This window comes from Phasianus colchicus, chromosome 18 (genome assembly GCF_987193195.1).
Source record: "Phasianus colchicus chromosome 18, bPhaCol1.hap1.1, whole genome shotgun sequence".
Taxonomy (NCBI): Eukaryota; Metazoa; Chordata; class Aves; order Galliformes; family Phasianidae; genus Phasianus; species Phasianus colchicus.
This window is the reverse complement of record NC_143453.1, coordinates 5,430,707-5,447,875: the sequence shown is the minus strand read 5'-3', so window position 1 is coordinate 5,447,875 and position 17,169 is coordinate 5,430,707. Positions and strand designations below refer to the sequence as shown.

General features: G+C 51.6%; 1 protein-coding gene across 3 annotated transcripts; it reads left to right on the top strand.

Annotated features, from left to right (window-relative positions):
- Positions 1-17,131, top strand: MMP11 (matrix metallopeptidase 11). 3 transcript variants are annotated; one of them, XM_090152485.1, is made up of 8 exons: positions 1-93; positions 8,394-8,635; positions 9,682-9,825; positions 10,805-10,938; positions 13,575-13,822; positions 14,051-14,264; positions 15,875-16,132; positions 16,572-17,131. In XM_090152485.1, the coding sequence occupies exons 1-8, from the start codon at positions 4-6 to the stop codon at positions 16,703-16,705; spliced, it is 1,464 nt and encodes a 487-aa protein (XP_090008611.1). In that variant the 5' UTR covers positions 1-3; the 3' UTR covers positions 16,706-17,131. The 3 variants fall into 3 exon arrangements, with proteins under 3 accessions (XP_090008611.1, XP_090008610.1, XP_031448207.1); XM_090152484.1 differs by lacking the exon at positions 1-93 and adding an exon at positions 6,967-8,310; XM_031592347.2 differs by lacking the exon at positions 1-93 and having other exon boundaries at positions 6,967-8,635.
- Positions 17,132-17,169: the final 38 nt, after the last annotated feature.

Below are 17,169 nucleotides of genomic sequence, written 5' to 3'. Positions count from 1 at the left end.
GGCATGGCCCGCCCGCCGCTGCCCGCCGCCGCGCTGCTCGCCGCCGCCCTGCTGCACTGCGCGCCCGCCGCGCCCGCCCGCCGCCACAAGCCGGTGAGTGGGGACGGGCACGGCCCCCGGGCGGGCACCGGGACAAAGAGGGTTTGCGAGAGGATCCCCCGCCTTAAAGGCATCGGAGCCGGCCGTTCCGCGTGAGGAGACGGGATAACCGGAGGAGAGGGGCGAGCAGGCAGCAGGGGCCGCCAGGTCCCGGCACCTGGGATGCGGCTGCGGCGCCGTGCCGAGGAGCGGCGACGGGAGGCACCGGGAGCGGCTCGTGCCGGGAGCGGCTCGTTGGCTTCTTAGCGCGTGTGCTGCACCGGTGTGCCGTAAAGCAGCGGCAGAGCGAATGCCCGGTAGCAGCCCGCGGGGATTAGTTGAGGGTCTGCCGATGGTTTTATTATCGGCTCTGTCATCTGAGCGCTTTCTAACTTGACTGCTAAGTATGCTGTGGGCTGGGACTTGGCACCGAGCAGCTTCGGCCCCCGAAGCGTTTGTATTATTCCAAACCAAATGTCACCGCTCTTGGCTCAGCCGTCCCTCTGAGGAAGGTGGGGCCGGGCGTTTCCGCGGCTCTCACCCACAAGCTGGCTGCTGCCGTGCGGGGCGGCCGTGCGGGCCGGCTGCGGAGAGGCAGAGCGCGCAGCCGGCGGTGCTGCTGCGTGCGGGGCCGCTCGCCGTGCTGGGGGCCGCACGCAGGCTGGGATGCTGGCGCTCCCGAAGGGACCTGAGCGGCCTCTGGTCCTGCTGCCAGCAAGGACCCGCGAGGTTCCCAGGGGACGGGAGAGCCGGTCACGTGTGTCACATCCTCCAATCCTCCACGGACATCCGTGGGTCCGGTCCTCGCACCGTTCGCATGGTGCATGCAGCTGCCGGCCGGCTGCGGGGGCTGCCCGGACCCCCAGCTGGTAGCCTGCTGTCCCGAGGCTGTTTCCTCCTCAATCTGGGTTAGCGCTCCGCATCCTGAGTGCTCATACTTTTGTCTTGGCTGGAGTAACTCCACGTGATACCCCTACAAGTATGTTTTGCTAATGAACATCTTGTGCTGGTGTGTTTGATCAGCCACGTGGAGATCAGGGTTGTAAATCAACATTTCATTCAGTCTTTACAGAAAGAGTGGCTGCGCTGCTTTGAGGGTTGAAATGGACAGATGTTTTTCCATTCTTTTAGATAGAAAGGATCACCCCAGATTTCCTTTTGGGTACATATTCCTTATCTGGTGTCAAGGCTCCTGTAGGGCATTCTGGTGCCTCCAAGTACCAGCCAGCATCACAGTGGCTGCTCTCGGCAAGTAAGATGACAGCAATGTGCCTCATCCCAATCCCAGTGCCCCTGCTGGGGTACACCGTGGGGTGGAGCAGTGACTGCAGGGAGGAGAACTGCATGGTTGTCAGTGGCCTACACGTGAATTTCTGGCCTCACCCCTTCTCTGCCCTCGTAAGAGAGCTCTGCCATGCCATCACATGCTCTCCTGGCTAATTTTAGTCCTTCCACACAGAGAGATGTTTCCCCATGTCTAACTGCAGCTGTTTTCCTTCCTGTGCACCTTGTGCTGTCGGGTGATGAATGAGAAGGGAGCCAAAGGGCTGAGCTGGGAAAGGAGGCTCGCTCCTCTGAGACAGAATATGGTGACTTCCTCAGGCTGTGCCAGTAGGAGGTGTGGGCGAGGGCTGCCCAAACCCAAACTGGGGCTGCTGGGTGCTCCAACACCAAATGACAATAGCCATAGTTGGGAAGAGAGGGGAATAAAGGGTTAAAATTCATTTTAAGGCTGGAACTTAAGAAGCTTCAATCTTTGTAGCAAGCTTTGTAGCTCTCCTTGACTTTTACCTTTATGCTTAAGAAAGAGAAAACAGAGTAAAACACAGGCTGTGTCTGGTGTCCACAGTAAAACTTGAGAACAAAAGAACTGCAGTCTCTGGGCAGTGCACGGGCGCGTGCTGAATTCCTGCACTGCTTTCAGCTCCCCTGGGAATTCAAAGTCACTCCGCTTGCTGGGAAACTCTCCGTGGAAAAGCAATGGCACCTCCCCAGCTGCCAGCACCGTCACCCGGGAGCTGCACCCTGCAGCTGTGCCCCCAAAGCTGACAGTCCTGGGATCCCTGCACTGCTCTCCTGCAGCCCCCAGCTCTCAGCGGAGCTGGCGAGGCAGTGCCTGCAGGAAGGGTTTGATTTGCACTGTTTGGTTTGGCTATTTAAATACTGCAATGAGTGTTGGGGTAATTTTAGGCATGTTTATCCTCTGCTCTGGGAGAGACTCAAGACACATGTAAGCAGTTATTCTCCAGTGGGCCTGTTGTGTTTGTGCTTTCACATGCAATATGCACACACCCCGCAGTGTGGCAAATGGGGTGCAGCTGACAAAGCAGGCTGGAAAGGGAGAAAAGGGCAGAGGGGAGAGAAGCACTCTGTGAAGACCCCACACTGCAGCACACAACTCACTTTTACTCACTCCCATGGGTGCAGCCTGCCCTGGCCCACAGCTCAGAGGGGCTCGTAGAAGCAGGGTGAAGGTGTCATTCAAAATGGGGCTTCTATGGAAAACTTTTCAAGCTGAGTCTGCTTGTAGCTGTCCTCCTTGCAGTGGGATTTAGGTAGCAGAGAGGCATCACAATCTCACACCATCTCACTTAAGTGGTTCTGAAAATGCATGGAGGGAGAAAGCCCACTGGACATCTCCAGCAGATCAGGCAGGGGAACAGTGCTGTCTCGTGTGTTTGCTGCATTCCCTGAGGGCATCCCCCATAGCTCTGCAGAGGGCTGCACTGTGCCTGGTGGCTGTACCAGTGGGAGATGTCCTGGCTGTTGTCCCCAGGTTGAGCACCAGTTGCTCATCGCTCACCTCAGCTTGGATGTAAATGCATAATGAACAAAAAAATCTCAGCCCTTCCTCCTCTGGCTGGACAGCACTGCATCCTAGATTGGTTTCTTGTCAACAAGGGGATTTCTAGGTCATCAGCCTAAGGGCTCTTGAAACCTTTCACTATCCTGGCATCCTGGGGCTTGTTTGCTTTCTAAGTACTGCTGCGTCTGGCAAACTGTTGCTTGGGTGACACCAGCAGCATGACTGCAGTGTTAATGATGGACCAGACTCACAAACTGTTATGTAATTAAAGCGTCTGATAACAAAAATAATCCTGCAGTGTTTATTCATTTGCTTTCTCTTGTTACATCGGAGCCTGGGCCTTTTCATTCTGACTGTGGGCATAAACATTTGCAGTCTATAATGTTTCGTGTTCTGTGTTGCTTAGGAAAAATAAACATTTTCCTTCTTTCATTGCCAACAACAACTATCACCAAATAATCCGGAAACAAACCGTCAGGCCCCAGGAGGTCGTGCTTGGTGGTGCTGTATGGGAGCGAGCAGAGAGGAACCTCCAACTGTGTGAAGGCCAGGAACTGCAGCACCTCCCATTTGGCCTCATTTGACCAAAGTTTGGCCTTTTCATTTCCATTCCCTCTGCTCTGTGTGCAGTAGGACAGAGCTGCAGCCCAGCTTGAAGGAGCCAGTCCTGTTATAGATGTATTTGGTGTAAGTAAAGAATTCAAAGGGGCTGGGAGAGAGCCTTGTTCAGGGAGGAGGACCAATAATCTGTTGACTTTGCTTACACATTTCTTCTACAGCATTTCCATTAACTGTGCCTTCTGACCAGCAGCACACAAAAAAAATGCTGTGGACTTCAAGCTACAGCATTCACACCTTTGTGACCATCCAGTGCTGCACTTATGGTCTGCCTCCATTCTCTACTCCAGAGTGGGATGGCCTCGGTTTCAGTGCTAACAGCTGTAGATGACTTCCAATCCAACCCCTGCAGATCCATGCTGGGATGAGAAGCAGGCTGGCCAAAATACTGGGCACAGTACTCTGTGCCTGAGGAAACCAGCGCTGATGTCAGGCAAGACCACCACCAAGAGCCTGTTCAGCGGTGCAGAGCCACTGAGGGGGCACAGCTGCCTGGCAGCAGACAGAAAAGACATGCTGGAACTGTTGTACATAAGAGCCACAGGAGAAATCATATCTGCTTTTCTTCTCTGCACACTGAGCTAAGGGAAGGAGTGCTCTCCAAGGTGCAGACTCGTGGATGGGAGGAGGATAATCCTACTAGCCAAAGGGTGAGCAAATACTGGGACCACACCAAATACTCTGAGTAACAGAAGAAGAAAACAAGGAGAAATAGAAAAGCATCAGAAGAGAAAGAAGGTGAGGAGAAAGCCTATCTACTCATCCCATAGCAGAAAAGAAAACAGCCCTCAGCGACAGGGGAAGTATCCAAGACTGATGGAATTCATGCTGTAGCTTGTCCAGTCCCTCCCATCTGACAGGGAGGGGGGTCTCCTTTCATGTCTGTGCTGCAGGAGTCAGCAGGAGCCCAGCCACAGAGGTAATTACGTGTGTGACAGAGAAGACAAGTTTAAGTTCAGGGCAGGCAGCAGAGGATGGACCCAGTCAGAGGAGAGCACTGGAGTTGTCTGTACCTGGCAGTGGCCTTGCTCTTGAGGTTTTTTATACATCCATTGTAGCTGTGCTGCTCTGGCTGCTTCTCTTTCTGGGGGATGAGTGCTGCCCAACACAATGAGGTTAAAGATGCTCCTGGCTCCTCGGGATGGCTGGGACACTTCCTGGGAAGTTTGGCTGATGTTCATCTGGCCCCATCAGAGCCAGAGAGATGTATGTTGTGTCACAGAATTTGAGTACTGAGACAGCTGGAAGGAACCGAGTAGGCAGTCAGCACCTCCATGGTGGTTTCTGCTCTCCCGTGGGATCAGTCCTTTCTCTCCAGCTCCCTCTCAGCCTTTTGGTCACAGGGCTGTTAGGAAGAGGTACTTTCTCTTCATAGCTCTCTTTGTGAACAGTTTTGATCCTCTGCTCTTCTCTACTCTGGGTTTCAGGCCTGGCAGCCCCTCTGTACTCAGCCACTTCTGCTCTGCACTTGCAGAAATTTTGCTGCTCGGTCTCCATTGCAAAGCCTTGGCTTCTTCCCCAGCGGAAAGCTGCCTGTTCCTGTGTACACTCACCATCCCTGACTATGGGTTATCCTGTGAAGGACAGTGCAAAGAGCTGCAGACTGCTGTAGGCTCAGAGGCAGCATATGCATGGGAGGGTTCTCATAGGCTGGGGATCAGCTGTCACTGGGGAGAGCTGGCAGGCCTCTAAAGCGCTCAGCTCCCCCAGGCTGGCAGGAGAGAATTGCTGGGGGGTGAGGCAGCCTCTCTCACGCTGTCTGGTTTCCCATCTTCTCTGCAGGTGCTGTTCTTGTGCTCTGACACAGCTCTGCATTTGGCCGTTCTGAATGTCTTTCCTGGCTTGCAGAAACCTCCCTTTGCTTTTGGTCTTCAGCAATCCTTTCCCCTCTGCTGTCAGGATGGGAGGAGTGGGGATGCCCTCATGTTTATCCTACAGCCATTGCCTTCCTAAGCCTTCTCCACAGGTGTGTCCTTGCTTCAGCAGCAGCACAGCTCTAAGCAAACCCCTAAGCATACAATTAGGGCATACCACATATGAAAAGCTGAAGAAAACAAAGCAGGAGCTCCCTGAAATTCCCATACATATCCCAGAGATGGGTGGTTTCAGCACAGGGTGGAAGGGATTCAACCTTAAGTGACAGGATGTGCCTTATCTAAGCCTTGGGAAGTGACTGCAGTGAGGTGTGTCCAGTCAAGGAGGCTGAAATCTCCAGCCTGATACGTCTCCTGAGCATTGTTTGGAAAATGGTTTCTGCCCGTCACATTTCCCCTTGCTGGCTGTGCCTGCAGTGGCATTTTCCAGCCCTTTCCTGCCATCATGCTAATGTCAGTGTAGTGACGGCAGAGAGAGACTCTATGCCCTACCACTGTTTGTGCAGGGGTGCAGCAAGTGCAGGAGCAGCAGGGCAGGTCTAAGTCCTGCTTCCACCCAAGGGACCTGCTGGTGGCCCCTCCCAAGCCCAGTCAGGCTCGATCATGGCAGCGGGAAGACAGGTGGAGCAGGGAGGGTCCTGCTGGAGGTAAAGTTGGGTCTGGATGGCTGAAAGCTGGAGTTTGTGCCAACAACCTCAAGTTAACCATACAGTAGAGACAAAACCTGCCTGTCCTCAGCCCCTGCACATAGGTTCCTTCAGGGCAAGAAGGAAAAAGGTAATTTCTCCTCTCTGCCTCTGCTCAGACATTGATAATATCCAGTTTATGCCAGTGTTCCTAGCCAAAAAGCCAACAATTGACTTTTCCTCCACTTGTCAGGCCTCCAGCAGTTTGGGTAGATCTTGTTATCATAGCCAAAACAGAAAGCCCATCTTCAGTTTCAGCCCACTTGCCTATCTGGGTAACTCCCGTATCATTTCCACAGTGAGGGCTTTCCCTGAAGTCCATCCGCACTCCTGTTCCCTATGTGCCTTGAAGCAGCTGCCTGGTGCCTCCTGGCCCTGGAGATGCAGGCACATTCATCACCCCATGGTAGTAGAGTGCTCCTGAGCAGTGCATGCAGTGTGGGAAGCCAAGAGCCTTTCAGACTGGGCTTTGGTGAAAAGCATCAGCAGACACAGCTGCCATTATATGCTTGGCAGAGGGTTTCATGGGGGCTGAGAACAAAGTATTGGCCAGGACACAATCCTTATGAGCTCCTCCTGCCAACTGTCCTTCTCAAACATTAGCTGCCTGGGAAGGCAGGACGCCAGGCCACTCTTAGAGAGTTCAGTTTAGAAAGACAGGTATCTTACACTTGGCAGCGCTCCAGCATTCGGTGGAAGCAGGCTGGTGCAGCCTTCCCTTGGACTGGCCAGCTGATGCACCCTCCTTTCACTAAAGGATTAGATGGATTCCCCATGCAATGGCTGGTGGGTTGAGTGGGCTTTGTTGTACAAGACATAAAATGGCTTTCTTTGCCCTTTTTAGTGGTGTATGAAAGTGCAGCGGGATGCCAGGATGGGGTTGATGCAGAGGCTGGTTTCTAAGGCAAAGGCTGGCAGATGCCAAGCCCCAGGCTGGCAGACTGTCAGGGAAGACAAGCCAGCACTGTGAAGTAGTGACAGACATATGAAGAACTGGACACCTCAACTGCACCTTGTGCAACCTCTCTGGCTCCTGTGCCCATCCATGCATCACTCTTAGGCACGGGGCAGTCTCAGAGTCAAAGCCCAGTAGCGGAATTAATGCCAAGGACTTCACACTTCATTCCTGCCCGCATGAATGGGCTCATTGTAGGGGAACAGAGGGACGGCAGCACGCGGATTACACGGCATTGCGGCAGCACTGGCATCGCGCCAGCCCGACCCTTCAGTCCTTAGGCAGGCAGGAGAGCTGGCCTGAAAGAAGGCAGCTCTCTGCAAGGAAAGGAAGAGACCCCTAAACACGACTTAAGCCCTGTGGGACAGAGCCTGCCTGCTTGAGCAGATGCATCACTGCTGCATCTCAAGCCCTCCTGGTGCTCAAGCACATTTAAATCTGGCTGCACAGAATGAAGCAAAAAGGGCTGCATTTGGACCCAGGGCTCACACAGCACAGTTACTTGGGAATCAATCAGCCTCTCACCGTATGTGCCTCACAGCAGATTGGGGATTAAACTTGACTCACGTATCATGGTGGTCCTGTGCCCCATAATCTTGCTGTTAGTTGGGAAACCAATGGAAATCAGTTAATTAGCACTAATTAATGCTTCCACAAGGAACCACGCTTTTCTAATTAAGTGTGAGAGAGTGCAGTGACCTTACTGCAAGCAGATCTACAGGCTTAGTGAGGCAAGGGGGGATGGTCCTGTCCTCTCTCTCACACAGTGACAGGGACTAGAGGAACAGTCACTGCTGCTCTGCACTGGGTTCTGTCACCCTCCAGATCCGTGTATCCTGCTCTCCAGCTTGTGCAGCCCCTGAGCCATGCCAGGGGTCTGCTTATCACATTACAACACCACAGGAGGGAGAACAGGGCGCACAACCATGTGCTGGGGACTAAAGGCTTCCTCCTGTTCATATCACCCACATCACTGCTATCAGGGCAAGGAGGGAACACAAGCTAAAAGGATGTGGTGAAAAGTGGGAAATTTTACTCCCTCCATAGTGATTTATTTCATGTTTGGAGGGTCTGGTTCTTATCCACAGTTTGCAAAAGCATTTCATGCTGGCCAGCTGTCAAGGAAATGCGGACCAAAAGTAGACTTAGGGTATGCTATGGAATTAGACTTTGTTCACAGGTGTGACCTGACCTCGGAGCAAGAACCCAGGGAACTGAGGATGTCTGTGGGAAGCAGGATGTGCCTTAGTAGCCAGGGAAGAGACCAGGGAGAGGTGGAACTCACCTCTGCAGGTCTGTTATTGGTAGATGTTCATTCTTCCATCAAGACCTCATATCCCAGACACAGAAGTGACAGCTTTGCTTTTCTGTTCCAGGACATGTCTCGAAAACATCATACCTGGAAGGAGCAGAGTCCCTGGCTTTCATCTCTGGTGGGGACTGGTGTGCCCACCAAGGGCTTCCCCATGGGTGCAGATGAGCAGGCAGCACACTGGAATCCACCCCGTTGTGGTGTGCCAGACCTCCCGGTGCTGCCAGATGGCCAGAACGGGCGCAACCGACAGAAACGCTTCGTCCTTTCCGGGGGACGCTGGGACAAGACTGATCTCACCTACAAGTAAGAGAGACGTGAAATGAGAGTAAGACTTAATGGCTTCTCCCTCCCTAAAACTCTCCATCTGATGTCCCCTGACTGCGGCATGCTGTGACGTCCTCATACAAGTAGGAGGGCAGCCCTGAGTTGGGTATAGCCAGCTTGGCAGGGCAGCCACACACCAAACTGCCTGCAGGACTGCACCCAGCACCTCTCCATCCCTTCATGCACGTGTTCCTGTAAATGCAGATGCTCACTCCCCTATCCCAACACCTTCTGCACATCCACCCCTCGGCTTGTCCACAACAGCTTCCCAGTGCATGCCTTTGCTTCCCCATACCAAACCCCAATATACATGATTCTGGTGTCAAGTTTTGCCCAAACCAGTCCACACATTCTCAACTGCAGATCTGCTGATCAGGTCTAAGGGAAGGTTGTGTTGTCTCCCCAGTTACCCATAGGATATGAGGTATGAGTGCTGAAGTAAGCACACTTGTATGGACTTCAACAGCACCTAATATTTTGTTTAATTGAGTGCAGGAGATTGTTCCTCACAGCGATAGGAGGCTACAGATGAAAGAAAGTCTTCTTCCATTTTTTACTTTGGTGAACAGTGTTAAAAGAGGAAACACAGCTGAAATGAGCACACACCAGCACTGTTAATGGAAGGGAAAGTAAGCTCCCTTTGCAGCAGACCTGACACTCTGGTTAGTTGCAGGGGGGCAGAAGAGGCAACTGCTCTGAGCAAGCCCAGATTTTCAGGGTCAAAAAGTGCAGAGATTGAGGAGCTGAAATCACATCACACCACTCCCAGGCAGCTCTGTGGGGATGGACTCAAGACAGAGCTGGGAAATGCAGCCCTTTACTCCAGAAAAGCACAGCTCTGCAAAGCTCTCTAGAGAGTTCATCTCTGGGCCCAGTAGCCCAAGGGTTTCAGCACTGATGGAATTTGCCTGCTGCAGTGTTGCATGGAAGAGGGTGCTGGAATGGAGCTTCTCTATATTGGAGATACTCTGGTGCCACGAGGGAATGGCTGATGCTCTTTTCCCCTTGTGTCTTTTGCCTTTTAGAATTATCAGATTCCCATGGCAACTTGTAAAAACCAAGGTGAGAAGGACCATCGAGGAGGCTCTGAAAGTCTGGAGCGATGTGACACCGCTGACCTTCACTGAGGTTCAGGAGGGCCGGGCTGACATTGTCATTGATTTCACAAGGTGAGCGCGGCAGGTAGCAACACACTGCTCCCAGATAGAGCAGCAGCACTGTGTACGAGATCCCAGCCTGCAGCTAAGCTGCCAGCACAGCATGGGCACCGACAGGGAGACACATATTTCAGCTCTCAGACTCGGGCATGTTTTTGGTTTTTCTGTCAGATGTGGGCCGCTTAGTGTAAATGCAGCTGTTCTGTGCTGGCTATGCACAGTACCGTTACTAATCCGTCATTAACTCTCTGTGTTTATTTACATTTCTCTGCCCACAGGCTGTTTTCCTAAGTGTTTGTTTTGACGTTCTATCTTCAGGTCCTCCGTCCTGTCCCCTGACAGAACAATGTAACTGTCTGCCTGAAGACAAATATAGCTTCCTGGTTAAATGAATTTTGGCTCTTGGCTTGAAATTAATGACTGGCAAAATAAGCACGGGAGCAAAGGCTTCCCTCTGTGGGCTGTTTGCACAAAACTGGGAACAGCAGAGGAGAATGTCTAAGCAGGGATGCGATTTGTGTTCTGTGTATTTGCATGTGCCACCCTCAGCTCCCTAAAGCAATCACATCTCATGAATTTCCTTCAGTTGCCAACAGTGGACTCAGCTTGAGTGAGGACTTGAGGATTTGGCTGGCTTCCTCACAGGCTGCCCCTCCACATCCCCTGCCATTCAGCTGGGTTGACTTGATTCTGGCTCTGGCAGCCACCTCCTTAATCTTTAGGTTCCATTGTCAGCTTTGTCTTGAGAAAACCATAAAACTCCCCTGGGCTTGGTGTGGTGGGGCTCTACTTAGGGCTCTACTTACTCAGCCCCAGCACAGAACCAGGTTGGCATCAACCTGTAGGGCTCCAAGCAGTAATTACAAGATTAGCTTGTGGTGGAAGAGAGAGCTGCTGTCTCCTCACCGTGATTCTCCACTTTTGGCTGTGCAATGCCAAGCACCTGAGCCACATGGCTGTTTGTCTGAGGTGCACTGTGGTTCCCTTCCAGGTACTGGCATGGTGACAATTTGCCCTTTGATGGGCCTGGAGGGATCCTGGCACACGCATTCTTCCCCAAGACGCATCGGGAAGGAGATGTCCATTTTGACTATGATGAGACCTGGACGATTGGGAACAACCTGGGTATGGTACTGTCTAAGGGAGCTGTGGTGTGCCAGGTGCCTGTCAGCACACTTAGAGATCATTTAACTGTGCTTTGAGCAGAGTCCCTGTAAAACTGATAGGCAAACATCATTCTTGTGGGATGTATTGTCACTTCCTGCCACTTACAAGCCTGCTGGACTTTTTTGTCCTCTTCCAGCCACAGCAAAGCCTATGCCCAACATCAAGACCTTGGATTCCCAGAGCAGACACAGGCTCACACATTGGATGATACACCAAGTGGCTTCCAAAGGACAGCATAGGAATCAGGCCTCAGAATCAGTCCTGCATGCCCTCAGAGTATTTTCCCTTTGAACAAGTCCATAAAGGGAAGCTACCCAGGCTCCAGCTCTGTCCCTGTGGCCTGGGAATGCTCTGACCGTAAACAATGCCACTGCAAGTCAAGACATTTTTTTCTTTGCCAATAATAGATCAGAGCTGGTAGCTCACTGCTCAGGCATTTGGGGCCTGGCGTCACAGTATCCATGTAATACCACAGTACCACTTGGGACCATCTGGACCAGCGCCCAAAGCATCCGTTTCTGCAAGAGCCACCAAAACTAGTGCAGGGACAAAGACACAGACACAAAGCCCGAGTTAAATCTCCACCCCTCTGAGATTTTCCAGATGTTTTGTCCACATTGATGTCAGGGCTCAGATGGGCCCCCTCAAGTCTGACTATGTCAGGTGAACGCCAGGTTGGCTCTGTGGGGGACAGGACTGTCACGTCTCCAACTTGGTCCTTGCCATCCTGATACAAGAATCTCAGCACCAGGTCTTGCTGCTGAAACCTTTCTGCTTCTCAGGGACAGGTGGGTTCTGATACTTTGCACCTCCCATTGGGGCTGCATGTGCTGAAGAATTTCCTACATTCTCTCATAGACAGCATTGGAAGCAAACCAGAACTGTCAAAACAGATGCCAGTTCCCATCAGAATCCAGCCCTGTTCCATGGCCTTTTCCCCCCCTCTGCCTTCCATAAATAAATGTTATAAAAGGTCTTTGCAGCTAATTGCTATTTAATATGCCGAAAAGAGCTTTATGATATAAACACGGTTTAATCCTTGCCTAAGCTCTTAGAGATAGGAAAATCCTTAGCCTCATTAAATACATGGCAGAGCAGAGGGGGTAAGGTGCCTCAGGGTTACCCAAAGCCGTGCATGGAGCAGGACTGCATGCAGAGGACCTTCTGTGAGGGACAGCAAAGCACCCAGCACAGCTCCTGCAGACATGCTGTCCTTCACCTCCCCAGAGAATCTGACAATACTGCTGCAGATCTGCCAACACTGGAAAGCATCGAGTGAGGAGCCTGCCAAGTTAAACACAAGTGTCTGAAAGTTTGTAATAAATCACTGATGCAGAGACCTCACTTTGTCAGCTGACGTAGGTGTGTTGATCTAATTGTGTCAGTGCTGCAAAAATTCATCACTTCTACGTGCAGCTGACCAGTAGAGGAAGACCAGGGCTCACCTTCCCCTCCACCCTTCCCAGGCTCCCTTCCAGCTGCATCCCCATCCCGGTGCTGAGCAGTGACCTGCTCCCCTGGGCCAGCAGGGAAATCCCGCTCGGAGCAGTGAGACCAGCTGACTCACATCCCTGCCTTTCTCATCACCTGGGCTGCAGCTCGGAGGATTTCTGGCTGAAGGCAAGTGAAGGAATACGCTGAGACTTGTCAACAAACAGCCTCTGCTCACAAGCTTTGCTGCTTAATGTTTCTCTTACAGACTTCCCTAAAATGCATCAACTTCAAAAATGATCTATTGGAAGCTAAATAACGTCTGCCAACCAAACAACATTTTTGTTTACTGAAATACACTTTTCTCTATTCACTCTTATAAACGCTGTCAGATCACATATTCCCAAAGTACAATCTCCCATACAACTTCTTGAGCTTGGTGAAGAAGGGCAGGTCTTGACATTGGAGGAATTTTTGTGTGTTTATCTTTAAATGCCCTCCTCTTGCCACAGTCCATACACAAGCAATAAATGAGCTCCCTCTGCTGTCTGCGTGGCAGCCACCACTCGCAGGCTGTATCCCCGGAGAAGTCCCCACTGATACGAGGAACTGGCACAGCAGGCATGATATAAGAGCTACCTGCTACATTATAGCTGTAGCTAACAACTGTTGCAAGCCTGGGTGAACAAAGAACAGCCTTTCCACCCACCACTTATGTATAAAGGCCAGGTTTCCTTCCTTCTGCAAAGTTCTCCTTTCCAAAAGTATGTGGAAAACCCTCATCTTCCTGATAGCTAATGAGTGCAGAAGTCCCTGGAGATAGAATTAAAGATTATCAACATGCCCAGGCTAATACCTGAGCATATGAATTCACTCACAGTGCTCTGGAATCAGTGGATCTCTTAATTATTCCCTTTGATTCCTTAAAAACACACACACACACAAACAAACAAGGTATAGAGCTATACAGGAAAACATCTAGGAACAATCAGCAAGCTAGATTTCTATTGCTGCATGTCAGACTCCTAGAACATACCTCAGTGCATTGTCAAGAGCTGATGATCAGCAGCAATGAACCTAATAGGACAGCGTCCTCTCTGTGAGTACAGCCTGCCCATCTCACACTAACAGGCACAAGTGTCTCCTGTCTCATCCCTTTGCAGGCACTGACCTCCTCCAGGTGGCTGCTCATGAGTTCGGCCACGTGCTGGGCCTGCAGCACACAACTGTCTCCAAGTCATTGATGTCTCCTTTCTACATCTTCCGTTACCCACTGAGCCTGAGCGAGGATGACAAGCAGGGTATCCAGTACCTCTATGGGAAACCCAAACTGGATCCTGACCCAACCCCAACACAGCCAGCAGAGCTGCCCCAGCCAGACCTTGAAACAAATGAGATCACCAACATGGAGGTAAGCAAACCGCTCGTCTCGTTCTCCTTTAACACCGTGGCTTGGGCTGCCCACACCATGGGGCCAGCAGCAGGCTTGCACATGATTTGATACCTGTTTTCCTCCCACACCACTGAGCCCAGTTGTAGCGTGACATCCTGGACTTGGGGATGTCTCATCAGCTGAACCCAGCCTGGGTGAGGGCGGTTCTCGTGAGTCCCAGCCCCTGACCAGGCCATGCTTTGGCAGGCTGTGCAGCCCGATGCCTGTGAGACAGCTTTTGATGCTGCAGCCACCATCCGGGGAGAGCTGTTCTTCTTCACATCTCGCTACGTGTGGCGGCTCCGAGCTGGAAAGCTGCAGGCCGGTTACCCAGCTCTGGCCTCACGTCACTGGCAGGGGATCCCAAGCTCTGTTGATGCCACCTTTGAGGACCCTCTGGGCAATATCTGGTTTTTCCAAGGTAAGAGCTGGACCGGGATCAGACGGCTCAGAAGTGAATCTTCTTTACAGAGGGGTATTCAGGACACAACAAGTCCCTAGGAAAAGAAACCCTTAGGATACACTCAGCAAATCATGATCCTTGCTGTTTACTTCTTTCTCTGTTTAAGCTTTTAAGCAGCTATTGAGGGGGGAAGAGAAAAGAAAGGGTCACTTTTACTTTAGACACAACCAAGATATGCCATTCTCCTCCTCTGGAATACAATTGTTTTGAGCCTCTGACCTGGCCATGCTGCTGGCAGAAGAGGAAGGAAACATTTGTAACATCTTTCTTGGGGATTAAAACAGGAGAAAAAGGGCAGGTTCACTGGTGCCCACAGTCACTGAGTTTTGCTAGCACTCAAAAACTATGAGCCCACAAAGAAGGTAGCCTTTGTACAGAGCCAGGCAACCTCCAGCCACCACAGGGATTCAACATTAGGCACCACAGCAGGGTGAGACCTCCTGGACAACTCTGGAGCTTAAGACCAGCAAGGACTGCTGTTTCAGTCCACTGTTTTCTCTAATGCTCTTTCCAAGTGTGTATTTAATAGCAGGGACACAGAACTATGTAACTATGCCCACCTGCCCTGACTGTGCATGTCCCATCTGTGCGCTATGAGACCAAGCACCAGAAACCACACCAAGCATGTCTGCAGGCAGCTTTACCACATAAACAGATTGCTTAGCACCTCACCTGCAGATGAGGTTTACAGTGTAAAAATTGGCAGGCTCCCACCATGAATTAAAATGAGATAAGGGGAAAGTATTACATGCCATAGGGCAATTGCAGAGATTCTCGTTTTAATCTAACTGGGAATATGTTCCCAGTCTCTGTTTCAGCTTGGCAACAAGAAATGGGGTTCTGTAGCTTGCCTCTCTATAGCCAGTGTCCCCCTTATGCCTGTGCACGCCTACGTATGATGTCCTCCAGATAAACGGTGGGGTAAGGGCTGATCCCTGGGCCCTATCCCACGCGTGGATGTGACACACAAGGAACGTGCTCCCCTCAAGCCAGTCCATAACCCATTTTGCTCCTCTGCACCCACCTGGCAGCCCCAGGCCTCGCGACACTGATGCCACAAGAATCAGCTTTTGTTTTGTCATACTCTACAGCTTTGTGGATTTCTTTATCCAATGGTGGGTTCTACTCCTTTTTCAGCATAACCAGGGCAGACTCAAAATTCAGAGCTGATTCAACTGCCCAAATGCATCCTCAAAAACTAGAGGCAACCCCATCTGATTGGAGCAGCTAGAGAGAAACACACACAGGCCTCTCCAACACCACAGCCATGAACCTGTGAGAGGCCAGGAAAGGCAGCCTGGCAGCTAGTATGTAAAGTTAAATCTTGTATTATAACTTCCACAAATATAGAAGAGACAGCTGCTAGGAGTCCTCCCAATCACACCATTGACAATTCTGGGTTAAATTGAGGGGAGAATTGAATTCCTTACCTGCTTGAGGGGCATTCATAAACAGCTTTCCCTGGGAGCTCTGCCTAGGTACCAACTCGAGTCTGCAATTCATTGCCAAGTTATCTGACATCTAAGAACCTCTGAACCTGTGTCTTCCCTTTTCCATCTCCTCACCAGATTCTCAGTACTGGATTTATGACGGCGAGAGAAGAGTCTCTGGTCCCACCCCAACTGTAGAGCTGGGCCTCCCTCCCTCTCCTGTGCAGGCAGCTCTGGTGTGGGGGGCAGAAAAGAACAAGATTTACATCTTCAGTGGAGGCAACTACTGGCGCTTCAACCCTCGCACGCGCCAGGTGGACAACATCTACCCCCGGACTATGGCTGACTGGCGTGGTGTCCCACAGGAGATTGATGCTGCTTTTCAGGATGAGTTGGGTCAGTGCCAGCGGGGACAAGGCCTGCTCTGGGGCATGTGCCCAGGATGATGCTACTTCCCACCAGAAAGACTTAGACATTTGGTAGCAGTGGACACTTCCCAGCCATGGCACATGCCATGCAGTTTATAGAGATTGAAACAGGTCCCTCCAGTAGGGTAGGGAACTGAGGACTATTTCATGAAAGTAAGGAGTTTTTAAAGTATTAATTAGAACAATCAACACTTAAGCATCTGCTGAGAGAAAACCTAAAACTTCTGGTAAATGAATGGTCACAGAATCCAACCTAGCTGTTACCACTCCCAACAATGGCAGCACAGCAGCTCTGTCCACAGTTCAGCCTCGGCAGCTGTGCTGAACAGACTGGCTGCTTTCAGTACTACGTAGTGCTGGCAGCTGAGCCAAGCTATCTCACCTACTCCTCTCTCTGTCCTCCACAGGTTTCGCCTATTTCCTGAGAGGTCGAGACTACTGGAAGTTCGACCCCGTCCAGGTGAAGGTGCTGGAAGGTTACCCACGCCAGATCAGCCAGGACTTCTTCAGCTGCACACCTTCCTCCAACTCCTTCCGATGAAGGAGCATCCCCCACTTTTCCCTTCCATCCCTGACCTCCAGCAGCCACCGATGGCTCTGCTGCCCGTCCTGCCTCCTTCCAGGCGCAGAGCCTGACACAACAGACGTCTGTCACAACAAGTGACAAAGGTTGTTCCTCTCCTGTTCCAGCAGCAGCCCCAGCTTCGGTCACTATCAATACAAAAGTATCTGCCACATTCTTTACAGACACGAACAGGCCGGGCCCTTCCAGCGATAGCATCCCAAAAGCCATCAGGCCCGCCTGGAACGGGACCTCCCCCCCATAACCCCGACCCGCCGCCGCCCTCCGCTCTGTGAGGCCGCAGCCCCTCAGCCAGCCCGCGGCTCTCAGTGCTGGACACTGCCCGTCCGCACCGCGCTCCCGGGGACGGAACCAAATGCGGACGTCAACGTTTGTACGATGCGTATAAACCCTTTTTTTTTTTATAATATATATATATATAT